General features: G+C 46.5%; 1 protein-coding gene across 2 annotated transcripts in view; it reads right to left on the bottom strand.

Moving 5' to 3' along the window:
* Positions 1 to 815: 815 nt before the first annotated feature.
* LOC143291060 (neuronal acetylcholine receptor subunit alpha-6-like) overlaps positions 816 to 15,000 on the bottom strand; it is a 106,377-nt gene continuing 92,192 nt past the window's right edge. For both annotated transcript variants that reach the window (XM_076600647.1, XM_076600646.1), the window contains exons 4-6: positions 11,843 to 12,053; positions 7,868 to 7,968; positions 816 to 5,323 (exon numbers count right to left, since the gene is read on the bottom strand). In XM_076600647.1, the coding sequence (XP_076456762.1) occupies positions 4,858 to 5,323; positions 7,868 to 7,968; positions 11,843 to 12,053 (778 nt within the window). In that variant the 3' untranslated portion in view covers positions 816 to 4,857. The remainder of the gene's footprint in view (positions 5,324 to 7,867; positions 7,969 to 11,842; positions 12,054 to 15,000) is intronic.

Genomic DNA, 15,000 nt, shown 5'->3' with positions numbered 1-15,000 from the left:
ACAATGACACACCACACAATGACACATCACAGAATGTTCTCTACACATGTCACAACACGTAACATCGAACAACTCACTGACACAGGCATTGTGTGATTCCGAACTATGACTGCACGAATTCACACTTCATTTTTCTACAGTAAGACACCTTTCAAATCACAGTTACCACAATGTATGCCTCACATTCAGTGTGGTCATTCGTAATAACGTTAACTCTTGGTTTTTTTTTTTTTTTTTCACTGACAACAACTGGACGTTTTTGACTGTAACGGTGAAAGCACAGACTAAAAAATATTATTCAATAGAATGGACATCTTTTTTTTTTATACGCCCGTGCGGTGAAAGGGCGATAAGCCGACCCTGTGTCAGGAGAGAGATGGACACAACACTGTCAGTGTTAATTAAGGCACGGTCGGGACTGGACAGTGGTCAAGTCAAGCACTGTGGTCATCTGAGCTGGGCTTTCAGTGACGGCACCCGCAGCACACAGCATCACCACAGCACAACCACAACACAGTCTGCATGCGAAGAAGAAGGCGGGGATTGGGTTTCAACGATAAGATGACAATAGTGTCACCAATCAATCACAGGAGGGACTATGTAACAAGAAGAAAAAATGTTGTATATATATATATATATAGATATATATATATCAATCACCCCCCCACCCCCCCAACTCCCGTCCCTTATTAATCCCACAGGAAGGCCACAGGATATTACCACTTACCAGAAGAAAATGTGAAATGAAATGTTCACTATCATATTTTGTAAATAAATGAGGGGGGTGGGGTGGGGTGGGGGGGCTGGGTGGGGGGGGGGGCTGGGGGGGGGGAGGCAGTGTGGTAAGAAACCTGGGATGAATCGAACAAGCTGAGTTGCACGGGAAGGATGGAGTTACACACCACCTGAAGATGGGTAACAGAGGCCTTCACAGCAAGACAGCACGATGTCACCAATGCACGTGAAACACGTGTGTCATCTCACACACCAGGTTTGCTGCTGCAGGTCTGACGTCATCCCCGCCAGCCAGAGGAAAGATCAGGATGATAATAAAAGATCATGAGTGTGAAAGATCATGAGTGTGAAAGATCATTATCATGAAAGATAATCAAAGATCATGATCATGAAAGATCATGAGCGTGAAAGATCATGAGTGTGAAAGATCATCAAAGATCATGAGTGTGAAAGATCATGATAATGAAAGATCATGAGCGTGAAAGATCATGAGTGTGAAAGATAATGAGCGTCAAAGATCATGAGTGTGAAAGATCATCATCAAAGATCATGAGTGTGAAAGATCATCAAAGATCATGAGTGTGAAAGATCATGATAATGAAAGATCATGAGTGTGAAAGATCATCAAAGATCGTGATAATGAAAGATCATGAGTGTGAAAGATCATCAAAGATCATGAGTGTGAAAGATCATGAGTGTGAAAGATCATCAAAGATCATGAGTGTGAAAGATCATGAGTGTGAAAGATCATCAAAGATCATGAGTGTGAAAGAACATGATAATGAAAGATCATGAGTGTGAAAGAACATGATAATGAAAGATCATTAAAGATCATGAGTGTGAAAGATCATGAGCGTCGAGTTTGAGGAGTTATGTGTGTGAGGAGTCATAAGTCAGAGGTCATGAATGTGAGAGGTCACGAGTCAGAGGTTATAAGTGTAAGAGGTTCCCGGTCAGGGGTTATGGGCGTGAGAGGTCATGAGCGTGAGAGGTCACGAGTCAGAGGTTATAAGTGTAAGAGGTCCCCGGTCAGGGGTTATGGGTGTGAGAGGTCATGAGCGTGAGAGGTCATGAGTCAGAGGTCGTAAGTTTGACAGATCATGCGTCAGAGGTCATGAGTGTGAGAGGTTATGACTCAGAGGTCATGTGTGTGAGAGGTCATGGGTGAGAGAGGTCATGGGTGAGAGGTCATAAGCGTGACGGGTCAGGAGTCAAGAACTGTTGAGTGTGGGAGTTGTGTCAGACGTCCACAACTAATGCATGTAGCAAGGATCGCCTGTACACTTTTATAAATATATGAAATGAAATAACACCAAAATAAACTGAAACAATTATAACGTGCAATGAAACTTTTATAGATGTAAAAAAAAAAAAAACCACACACAAAAAACAACAACAAAAAACCCCAACAAAACACAGCATATAATGAAGAGTGGATACCAAAGAAACAAACCATTAGGTCTTGACATGACATCCATGAATTAGAAAAAAAAAGTAGTAAGCATTTTTTTCTGATTTATTGACTGATTGACTTTATCCACACACAGCCACACACACACACACACACACACACACACACACACACACACAGCCACACACACACACACACACACACAGAATGAAGTAGATGCACATTCCAGACAGAATCTAATAAAACAACCAAACCACCTGACAAAGGAAAATCCCACAGACCGTACATTTCATCGTTAAAACATAGGAACCGAAAACCAACTGGAGACAGTGTCTCCTCTGAACAAGAGCAGGGAACTCTATCACCATCCCCACCTACATAGCAAGGGGTATTTTTTCCGCTAAAAAAAAAAAAAGAAGAAAGAAGAAAAGACAGCAACTCTGGACAGAATGTTTTTAGCGGTCATACATGTAGCTCAGCATAAACACTGGAAATAAATACACACATACTGTCATAATATTTAAAAAAAAGATGACATAAAAAAAACCAGGCAAGTACACGACCCCAAAAAGATGTCAACATATTCATGTGAACAAAGCATCTAACGAACAGATCACTTACCTAACAACAAGAGAGGCAAGGCCTTCAAGACTCACTTGTGATAAATTAAGTCCACTAGCATTAATTACAGAGTAATTTCCCTTTTTTTACTATCTGCACCAAAACGTTTGCAAAATAAATAAAACTTCCATGCTTAGCAAAAGAAGTTCCTGTTTGAACAAAAAATGATAATAATGACTGCTCTTGTTGTTAGGTCAGAATATCAGATCAAAGTGCCAGATTTAGAGAATACAAAAAATATAAATATAACAGTAAATGCAGTTTGCATATAACTAGGCTTCATTTTTTATTTTTTGTGCCCATCCCAGAGGTGCAATATTGTTTTAAACAAGATGACTGGAAAGAACTGAATTTTTCCTATTTTTATGCCTAATTTGGTGTCAACTGACAAAGTATTTGCAGAGAAAATGTCAATGTTAAAGTTTACCACGGACACACAGACACAGACACACACACACACACACACACAGACAACCGAACACCGGGTTAAAACATAGACTCACTTTGTTTACACAAGTGAGTCAAAGATGACATAAAAAAAAGACAAGTACACGACCCCAAAAGATGTCAACATATTGATGTGAACAAAGCATAACATATTCATGTGAACAAAGCATCAAAACAACCAGAAAAACACAAGGAAAGAAACGAACACACACAATCAAAGTTGAATTCATTGTTTGCTGAGGTAACCAGTCCAGCCATAACCGTCCCATGACGTACTCACTGACGTTACAATAATTACTGACAGTGAATACTATAATCATTTTCTGTGGACTACCTCTTCTGATGACCTTGAAAAACTGGGTCAAACAATAAGGGCACGTCACACTGTAGAGGTATTATGAACTGTCAGAGAGAGAGAGACAGAGACAGAGACAGAGAGAGACAGAGACAGAGAGACAGAGACAGAGAGAGAGACAGAGAGACAGAGAGAGAGAGAGAGAACGAACGAACGAACGAACGTTTTCGCTGAGGGAAAAAGGTACGAACACATAAGGCTTGTTTTCATCCTGCCCTCTAAAAACGGAAAATATAACACAGAGAGAGAGAACTCCGAACTGTTATAGTTCTGGAAGCCACCGGCCTCTACACAAAAACAGTTTGCTCAAAAATGATTTAGGGGGGAAAAAAATATATGAAGACTTTGCATCAATGCACACAATACATAACTATCAGTCACGCAGACTCAGTGTCGCTGAGCAAGCAATTGATCACGCAGTCGTGAGGCCTCAAAAGTGTACATTGCTAACTCTCTCAGAGAGTATCTTTGTTAACAGAGAGAGAGAGAGACAGAGACAGAGAGAGAAAGAGCGCTGTTCCAATGGACTAAGCTCTCCAGGGTATATCTGAGTTCCGAAGTTCCGCGTAGAAACACGCGCTCTTAAGCTTGCACGGCCATCCATACCGCCCTGCCTTATTTTGATGTATTTTTTTACAGAGAGCAGTATCTAACATCAACAGCTTCTTTTGGTTCTTTTTATTTGCATAATTAAAACAAGGTGGAAGAAAGCCATGGACGAAATGCTGTAACGCTAAAGAAACAGCAGTGGTCTGCTGAAGCGGTCAAACCCATCATCAGGATGGGAACAGAAAGGAAAAATAAAAGTCATGAACTGACATGACACTGCTCTTTATCAATTTCACATTGCTAACAACAACAAAAACAACAGGTCATGAACTGACATGACACTGCTCTTTATCAATTTTACATTGCAACAACAACAACAAAAATATTTAAAAAATAAATCAATCAATCAATCAACAAAATCAACATCTCCCCCCAAAAGAAAAAAAAGGTAAGAACAGCAACATCGAAAACAATAAAACGACAACAACAAAAGAAAACAACCGAAATAAAAGACAAACAAAACAACAACAACAAGAAAAAACAAACTCCCTGTAAATTAAAATCAACAAAGAAAAAAGAAACCCCCAACCAACACACACCAGAGACCAGCACATAGCACAGGCACACCTGGTGAAAAACTAAAGCAAATAAACAACAACAACAACAACAACATAAAATAAAAATAAAACAAAATGAAATAAAATAAAATAAAACCAAAAAAACACCCATTTCAATCCGATCAAGCCCAAAGCCTCCGTACCAAACAGCACCACCAGGACACCACCAACGCCCCGACCACCCTCCAACCACCCTCCCCCACCACCGCCCCCCGCGCCCCCCCACTGCTCATCAGGTAGGCGAGGTCCCCGGAGCAGTTCTTCATGCCGGGGCTTCCCACTTCCGGGTTCAGCTGCTCCAGCTCCAGCAGGAACCGCAACACCTGCGTGTCCTCGGCGTCCACGTGGGCACCTACGATGTCCCAGTGGTGATTGGAGAAATCCGGGACGATGGTGAAGGTGGTGAGGTTGTCGAAGACCTCCACCGTCTCCGGGGAGGTGAAGCCCAGGCTGACGTCGCACAGCTGGGAGGCGTTCCTGGGCAGAGTGGGGCAGACGGTGGTGACCACCTCGCGCCGCTTCCACGTGATGAGGCCGTCCTTGCTGATGGACACCTTGGAGCTGAACAGGGGGCTGGGCGGCACGGCGCTGTGTGCGGGGCAACAGTCACACACACACACACACACACACACACACACACACACACACACACACACACACGCATACAGACACACGCGCGCACAGACATACACACACACACACAGAAACACACAGACACACAGACACACACACACACACACACAAATACACAGACGCACGCACACACACATATGCACACATACACAGACACTCAAACACACACACAACACACACACACACATACACACACATATACAGACACATACACACAGACACACACACACACACACACACACACACACACACACACACACACACACACACACACACACACACACACACACACACACGGTGAATATAAAACCCACGCTGATTCACCGGAAAGGTTTCATGATCACATCACAAACACCGAGTCACCATCTTTCCACTGAACAGACAATGACTCTCCATTGAAACAGACAATCTATCTTGTCCACTGAAGTATCCAGTCTCTGACAATCTCTCCAATGAAGCAGACAATCTCCACTCAAGAAGACTCAGGTCAGGGACAACGTGACGAGGCTGTATGTACTCTGTACTTTCGTTCACAGCAATCCCAACATCAGCCAGGCCCGAAAGACACAAACCACCTGCAGTGTTGGTCAGGAAACTTGAGCAACACTCCCAAAGGTACTTCCATGAAGTGGACGACCCTCGCCTGTGTGGTCCCAGTGGTCCCATCTGGGCCCACGGCACGCTCAACCCCGGCTGGGAACCGAACAAACCCACCTGTGATGGGATTTGAACCCGATGTCCTCCCGGTCGTCGGTTCACGGCGTTCACCACTTGGCCACGCGGCGGCTGGTCAACTAAACATCTTCCCCATGGGGTCAGATAGACGTCATATCAAGTTTGGGTAAACATATAGCCCACTGAGGCCAACACCTTGTGACTTAGATCGGTATCTTATCTGTTGGGTATACAATAAGGCAGCCATCTTATCCACTGGAGTAAACATCCTGCTACCTACACAGCCGTCTTGTCAAGTGCAGTAAATATTCCGCCATCGAGCAAAGATACACTTGTGGGAAAAACCCTTCTGTCTGTCCGTCTGTCTGTGTCTGTCTGTCTCAATCTTTTGGGGTAGTCGCTCTTCCCGTTTAGGCAGAAATATTACCCACAGAAATAACCCTCTTACCTACTAAGGCAGATTATTACCCACAGAAATAACACTCTTACCCATTGAGGTAGACATATTACCCACAGCAATAACCCTCTTACCCATTGAAGCAGATTATTACCCACATATATAACCCTCTTACCCATTGAGGCAGATTATTATCCACAGAAATAACCCTGTTACCCACTGAGGCAGATTATTACTCACAGAAACAACACTCTTACTCACTGAGGCAGGTTATTACCCACAGAAATAACCCTTTCACCCATCGAAGCAGATTATTACTCACAGAAATGACCCTCTTACCCATTGAGGAAATAACCAAAGAAACACGTAGAGAAAAAGCCAGACTTGTTACCCACAGAAATGCCTAATACACGATACTTTATTTTCTCATGAAGAGATATTCATTTGTGGTGTAAAACGCATAAACGACACACGAGAAGCACAGTCATGTAACATGAAACTTGAGACAGACACACAATGCTTAGATGCCAACCTAAAACAAACAATGCATATTATAATCACAGTGGAAAAAAGAAAACAAAAAACTTTAAAGGTGACTTGGTGTGAATAATATTTTATACAATCATCACAGTCACCACACAATAATCACAGTTAAAGGTACAAAATAGCAGACTACATACATAACATTTTTTTTAAAATGAAAATATCCAATTCAGTTGTAATTTGAAATAAAATGCCACATTCAGCACAAACGTACACTGGTATACATTTTTATGAAGTCATATATTCAGTTATTAGGCTTGATTACTGTTGCTTAGTAGCTGAATCGACATTGGGATAAAGCTGCGTTTGCTTCTGTTTGTTTTAAATTCTGGAGCGCAGAAACACTTGCCAAAAGGTGAGAATAATTGATAATCATTTGTCAGAATATGGCTGCAGTCGCTTGAAATGCATGCATAATTCGCCCAAGCTGTTTTGTCTCAGACCCACAAACATGCTGCACGGGCAGAATGGTATAGACGCTGTGTCTGCCAATACAGAGAGTCCGTGAGGGTCTGGGTTCGAATCCCACTCTCGCTCTTTCTCCCAAGTTCGACAGGAAAATCAAACTGAGCGTCTAGTCTTTCGGATGAGACGACAAACCAAGGTCCCGTGTGCAGCTTGCACTTGGCGCACTGAAAAAGATCCCATGGCAACAAAAGTGTCGTTCTCTGGCAAAACTCTGCGGAAGAAATCCACTCAGACATGTTTCTAAATATCTGCATGCACTCAAGACATGACTTAACGCGGTGGGTTGTGCTGATGGTCAGCAAATGTGGGGTAGCGTATATGGATTTGTCCAAACCCAGTGACGCCTCCTTGAAAAAGTGAAAGTGAAAGCGAAAGTGAAAGCGAAAGTGAAAGTGAAGGAGCTGACGATCTCTTACCCGTTGAGGTAGACAACGGAGGGGTGCCAGACCTGGGACAGTTGATCAGTGATCATCTCCACCTTGTTGGCGTACCACGCCAGCCGTTTGTCCTGCCACTCCTGATTCAACCAACCAATCAATCGATCGATCAATCAACCAACCAACCAATCAATCAATCAATCCTGCCATTGCTCAATCAATCAATCAATCAATCCTGCCATTGCTGAAACAAACAATCAATCAATCTTGCCATTGCTGAAACAATCAATCAATCAGTCAATCCATCAATCAATCAATCAACTAACCAACCAACCAACCAACCAGTCAATCAACCAATCAATCAATCAATCCACCCATCCATCCATCCATCCATCCTGCCATTGCTGAAACAATCAATCAGTCAATCTGTCTATCCTTCCATCTATCCATCCATTCTTAAATCAATCAATCAATCAATCAATCAATTAATCAATCAATCAATCAATCAATCTGTCTATCCTTCCATCCATCCATCTATCCATCAATCAATCGACCAGTTTTTTTCCCTTTTTTCTTTACTGAACACTGTATTTCATCTTGTTTCTGGGTATCAAAAAGTTGAAAACCAATCGACCAGTTTGGCCTTGACTCTTCACAAGTGAGGTGAGCAATGCCTGTGCAGAAAGAATAATAATAATAATAATAATAATAATAATAATAATAAAAACTCCAACTATTTGTTTTCTTTATGCCTAGAGCTTTGTGTATGTACAAGGTTAGCAACATGCATCACTACTGGTTGGTTTTCTGCAGCTATCAGTAACGCAAAGTTAAACACCGAAGAATGAGAGAGAGAGAGAGAGAGAGAGAGAGAGAGAGAGAGAGAGAGAGAGAGAGAGAGAGAGACAGACAGACAGACAGACAGACAGACAGACGCAGACAGACAGACAGACAGACAGACAGACAGAGACACAGGCACACACACACAGACACAGGGTCACAGGGCCACAGACAGAGAAAGAGAGAGAGAGAGACAGAGAAAGAGAGAGACAGACATGGAGACAGAGTGACAGAGACAGAGAGACGTATAGAGACACAGACAGACAGACTCGGAGACAGAGAGACAGACACAGAGAGAGACGAAGCTAGAGAGAGACAGAGATAGAGAAAGACATAGACAGAGACACAGAGACAGAGAGCAGACAGATCCCTGAACACCTGAGTACTGTACGTGCTGTAAGACTGCCAGGGTTTAGCACACCGGTGCTGCAGCACATTCTTACCCCCGTTGCTTTTGACCACGGGATTAAATCTGTCCAGTCCAGATCAGCGTGACGGTTTACCTACACCAGCCTGGAAGAGGAGACCCCCGGGGGAAACTTCGACAAGCAACAACTGACCCCCCCCCCCCGCCCCCCCGCACTCCCTCCACCCCATAACTGAATTTTACAAGGGGGAGAGGAGGCATTTAAGCCTCATCCAGATCACCCCACACCCCTTCCACTTGACACAGAGGCCTTCCCGTCTTGTGGTGGGGGGGTAAGGGGGTGTGTCATGATCAGCTGGCTAGATTCGGCTCCGTCTTTACACTCGCTTTTACCCCCTAAAAGTAATAATCTTTTTTTTTCAGGGGCGAGTGTGTGTGGGGGGTCTCAGACATTAATTTTGCTGTTCGAACTGTTTTTTTGTTTTTGGTTTTGGTTTTTTTGTGGTCCTCCTCCCTTATTGGATTCAGGCAAGTCAAGCTTAATCCCCGGGATCCTGATAGACTTCGCCGGAATGGCCCACGGGGTCACTTTGGCCTGATCGTTCATGGCCTCACCTCCCGCACTGTCACTTTCCCCATCCTCAGGCACATCCCTTTGCCATCTGCACACCCCCCCCCCCCCAGCCCTCTTCCCCCACTACTCAATTTTTTCCCCCTCAAGGCCTGACTAAGCGCGTTGGGTTACGCTGCTGGTCAGCCATCTGCTTGGCAGATGTGGTGTAGCGTATATGGATTTGTCCGAACGCAGTGACGCCTCCTTGAGCTACTGAAAATGAAACTGAAACTCACAATCTGCAAGGTCTATGACGGACCACTCACAATCTGCAAGGTCTATGACGGACCACTCACAATCTGCAGGGTCTATGACGGACCACTCACAATCTGCAGGGTCTATGACGGACCACTCACAATCTGCAGGTCACTCACAAGCTGACGGACTACTCACAATCTGCAGGTCACTCACAGCCTAACGGACTACTCACAACCTGACGGACCACTCACAATCTGCAAGGCCTATGACGGACTACTCACAACCTGACGGACAACTCACAACCTGCAGGTCACTCACAAGCTGACGGACTACTCACAAGCTGACGGACTACTCACAAGCTGACGGACTACTCACAAGCTGACGGACTACTCACAAGCTGACGGACAACTCACATCCTGACGGTCACTCACAATCTGACGGACTACCCACAAGCTGACGGACAACTCACATCCTGACGGTCACTCACAATCTGACGGACTACCCACAAGCTGACGGACAACTCACATCCTGACGGTCACTCACAATCTGACGGACTACCCACAAGCTGACGGACAACTCACATCCTGACGGTCACTCACAAGCTGACGGACTACCCACAAGCTGACGGACAACTCACATCCTGACGGTCACTCACAAGCTGACGGACTACCCACAAGCTGACGGACAACTCACATCCTGACGGTCACTCACAATCTGACGGACTACCCACAAGCTGACGGACAACTCACATCCTGACGGTCACTCACAATCTGACGGACTACCCACAAGCTGACGGACAACTCACATCCTGACGGTCACTCACAATCTGACGGACTACCCACAAGCTGACGGACAACTCACATCCTGACGGTCACTCACAAGCTGACGGACTACCCACAAGCTGACGGACAACTCACATCCTGACGGTCACTCACAATCTGACGGACTACCCACAAGCTGACGGACAACTCACATCCTGACGGTCACTCACAATCTGACGGACTACCCACAAGCTGACGGACAACTCACATCCTGACGGTCACTCACAATCTGACGGACTACCCACAAGCTGACGGACAACTCACATCCTGACGGTCACTCACAATCTGACGGACTACCCACAAGCTGACGGACAACTCACATCCTGACGGTCACTCACAATCTGACGGACTACCCACAAGCTGACGGACAACTCACATCCTGACGGTCACTCACAATCTGACGGACTACCCACAAGCTGACGGACAACTCACATCCTGACGGTCACTCACAATCTGACGGACTACCCACAAGCTGACGGACAACTCACATCCTGACGGTCACTCACAAGCTGACGGACTACCCACAAGCTGACGGACAACTCACATCCTGACGGTCACTCACAAGCTGACGGACTACCCACAAGCTGACGGACAACTCACATCCTGACGGTCACTCACAAGCTGACGGACTACCCACAAGCTGACGGACAACTCACATCCTGACGGTCACTCACAATCTGACGGACTACCCACAAGCTGACGGACAACTCACATCCTGACGGTCACTCACAATCTGACGGACTACCCACAAGCTGACGGACAACTCACATCCTGACGGTCACTCACAAGCTGACGGACTACCCACAAGCTGACGGACAACTCACATCCTGACGGTCACTCACAATCTGACGGACTACCCACAAGCTGACGGACAACTCACATCCTGACGGTCACTCACAATCTGACGGACTACCCACAAGCTGACGGACAACTCACATCCTGACGGTCACTCACAATCTGACGGACTACCCACAAGCTGACGGACAACTCACATCCTGACGGTCACTCACAAGCTGACGGACTACTACGGAGCACTCACAACCTGACGGGAGCACTCACAATCTGACACAATACTCACAACCTGACGGGAGCACTCACAATCTGACACAATACTCACAAGCTGACGGGAGCACTCACAATCTGACACAATACTCACAAGCTGACGGACTACTCACAATCTGCAGGTCAATGATGCTCTCCATCTCCTGTTTGAGGACGTCGAGGCCCCTGATGTGGATGAGCGTCACGTGCACGGTGACGGGCACGGGGGCAGGGTAGGAGTCCGGGGGCCGCACGTTCTTCTTGTACTTGTGGAAGACCGTGGTGTAGATCTGCCCCGCCTCCTCCTGGTACTTCTCCGCGCCGTTGTCCCCGCCCTGGCACCGGCTGCACACCGCCGCCGTCGTCATCATCATCATCATCATCATCATCATCACCATCACCAGCACCACCACATTCATCATCATCATCATCATCATCATCATCACCACATTCATCATCATCACCATCACCAGCACCACCATCACCACCACATTCATCATCATCACCGTCACCACCATCATCATCACCACCATCACCACCACCACCACCATCATCACCACCATCACCACCACCACCATCACCACCACCACCACCACCATCATCACCACCACCACCATCACCACCACCACCATCACCACCACCACCACCACCATCATCACCACCACCACCACCACGACCATCATCACCACCACCACCACCACCACCACCACCATCATCACCACCACCATCACCACCACCACCATCACCATCATCACCACCACCACCACCACCATCACCACCACCATCACCACCACCACCACCATCATCACCACCACCATCACCACCACCATCACCACCACCACGACCATCACCACCATCACCACCACCATCATCACCACCATCACCACCACCACCATCACCACCATCACCACCACCACGACCACCACCACCATCATCACCACCACCATCACCACCATCATCACCATCATCACCACCACCATCACCATCATCACCACCACCATCACCACCACCACCACCACCATCATCACCACCACCATCACCACCACCACCACCACGACCACCACCACCACCATCACCACCACCATCACCACCACCACCACCATCATCACCACCACCACCACCACCATTACCACCACCACCATCACCACCACCACCACCACCACCATCACCACCATCACCACCACCACCACCATTACCACCACCACCATCACCACGACCATCACCACCATCACCACCACCATCACCACCACCATCATCACCACCATCACCACCATCATCACCACCACCACCACCATCATCACCACCACCACCACCATCATCACCACCACCACCATCATCACCACCATCACCACCACCATCATCACCACCACCACCACCACCATCACCACCATCACCACCACCATCCTCACCACCACCACCACCATCACCACCACCATTATCACCACCATCATCACTATCACCACCACCATCATCACCATCATTACCATCACCACCACCACCACTATCAATGGTTTATTTGTCTGGTCTCTGGCCCATAGCAATGGAGAGGGCCACCAACAAACATATTACACAATGAATCAAATAGTGGGAACAATATAGCAATGCGCATGTGACTCTTACAAGCTCTCTCTCTCTCTCTCTCTCTCTCTCTCTCTCTCTCTCTCTCTCTCTCTCTCTTCCACACACACACACACACACACACACACACACATTCTCTCTCCCCTTTCTCTCCCCTCCCCTCAAACACATGCACGCGCGCATATTCACACCCACATACACGCTCGCACGCTTAACACACACACGTCCACCGATATACATCTGGATCAAGTGAAGTGCAAAAATTGAAGCTGACAAGCGGACAAAACTTACAAAAACATAATTACAAATTGCAAGGATCGAAAAAGAAAAAGTTGATGGATACACCACAGTGCAGCAAAATACACACCCACACTCATCCACTCGTGTCCAATATCAAAAGCTCCGCTCTCACGCCAAAAACTTTGCATACAAAAAAAACCGGGAGACAGAGACAAAGACTCAGAGAGAGACAGAGACAGAGACTGGGGGATGAACGGTAAGTGTAAAACCGGAGGACTGGAATCAAGGGTCGCTAATCAGCAATCTTGAATCAAGGGTCGGTAATCAGCAATCTTGAATCAAGGGTCGGTAATCAGCAATCTTGAATCAAGGGTCGGTAATCAGCAATTGTGAATCAAGGGTCGGTAATCAGCAATCTTGAATCAAGGGTCGCTAATCAGCAATTGTGAATCAAGGGTCGGTAATCAGCAATTGTCAATCAAGGGTCGGTAATCAGCAATCTTCAATCAAGGGTCGGTAATCAGCAATTTTGAATCAAGGGTCGGTAATCAGCAATCTTGAATCAAGGGTCGGTAATCAGCAATTGTCAATCAAGGGTCGGTAATCAGCAATCTTCAATCAAGGGTCGCTAATCAGCAATCTTGAATCAAGGGTCGGTAATCAGCAATCTTGAATCAAGGGTCGGTAATCAGCAATCGTGAATCAAGGGTCGGTAATCAGCAATCTTGAATCAAGGGTCGGTAATCAGCAATCGCGAAGTAAGGGTCGGTAATAAGCAATTGTGAATCAAGGGTAGGTAAACAGCAATTGTGAATTAAGGGTCGGTTATCAGCAATCTTGAATCAAGGGTCGGTAATCAGCAATCGTGAATCAAGGGTCGGTAATCAGCAATTGTGAATCAAGGGTGGATAATCAACACGGTTGACAACCGACAATCAAAGAATCACCAATTAAGAGTCGGGCGACAATGGGGAATGAACTACCAAGCATCAGAACATGTTCATCCCGTGAAAGGCGACAATCCGGAATGAACTATCCAGCATCAGAACATGTTCATCCCGTGAAAGGCGACAATCCGGAATGAACTATCCAGCATCAGAACATGTTCATCCCGTCAGCCTTGTTGCTCAGCTCCACTTACTGTCCAGTCACACTCGGGGAGAAAGGGCGAGAGCGGGATTGGAACCCAGACCCTCACGGACACTGTGCTGGCAGATGAACGTCTTAACCATTCTGCCACCTCGCTCCGTGAAACAAGCATCACCAGACCGGACTGAGATGTCACGTGTCTGTATGACTGTGCATGTGCACGTGACCCAAACCTGACTGAATGGCACAGGAAACGAATGATGAGCGCCCAGTGGCAGCCGTCAGTCGGCTCTACCCAGGTAGGCAGCCTGTTGTGTCAACGACCCCGTGACTGTACAGCGCTTAGAGCTTGGTCTCCGACCGAGGACAGGCGCTGTATAAGGAT

This window comes from Babylonia areolata, chromosome 16 (assembly GCF_041734735.1).
Source record: "Babylonia areolata isolate BAREFJ2019XMU chromosome 16, ASM4173473v1, whole genome shotgun sequence".
In the NCBI taxonomy this organism is placed as follows: domain Eukaryota; kingdom Metazoa; phylum Mollusca; class Gastropoda; order Neogastropoda; family Buccinidae; genus Babylonia; species Babylonia areolata.
Note: the sequence above shows the minus strand (reverse complement) of the source record. Positions and strands in the feature narration are given on the sequence as shown.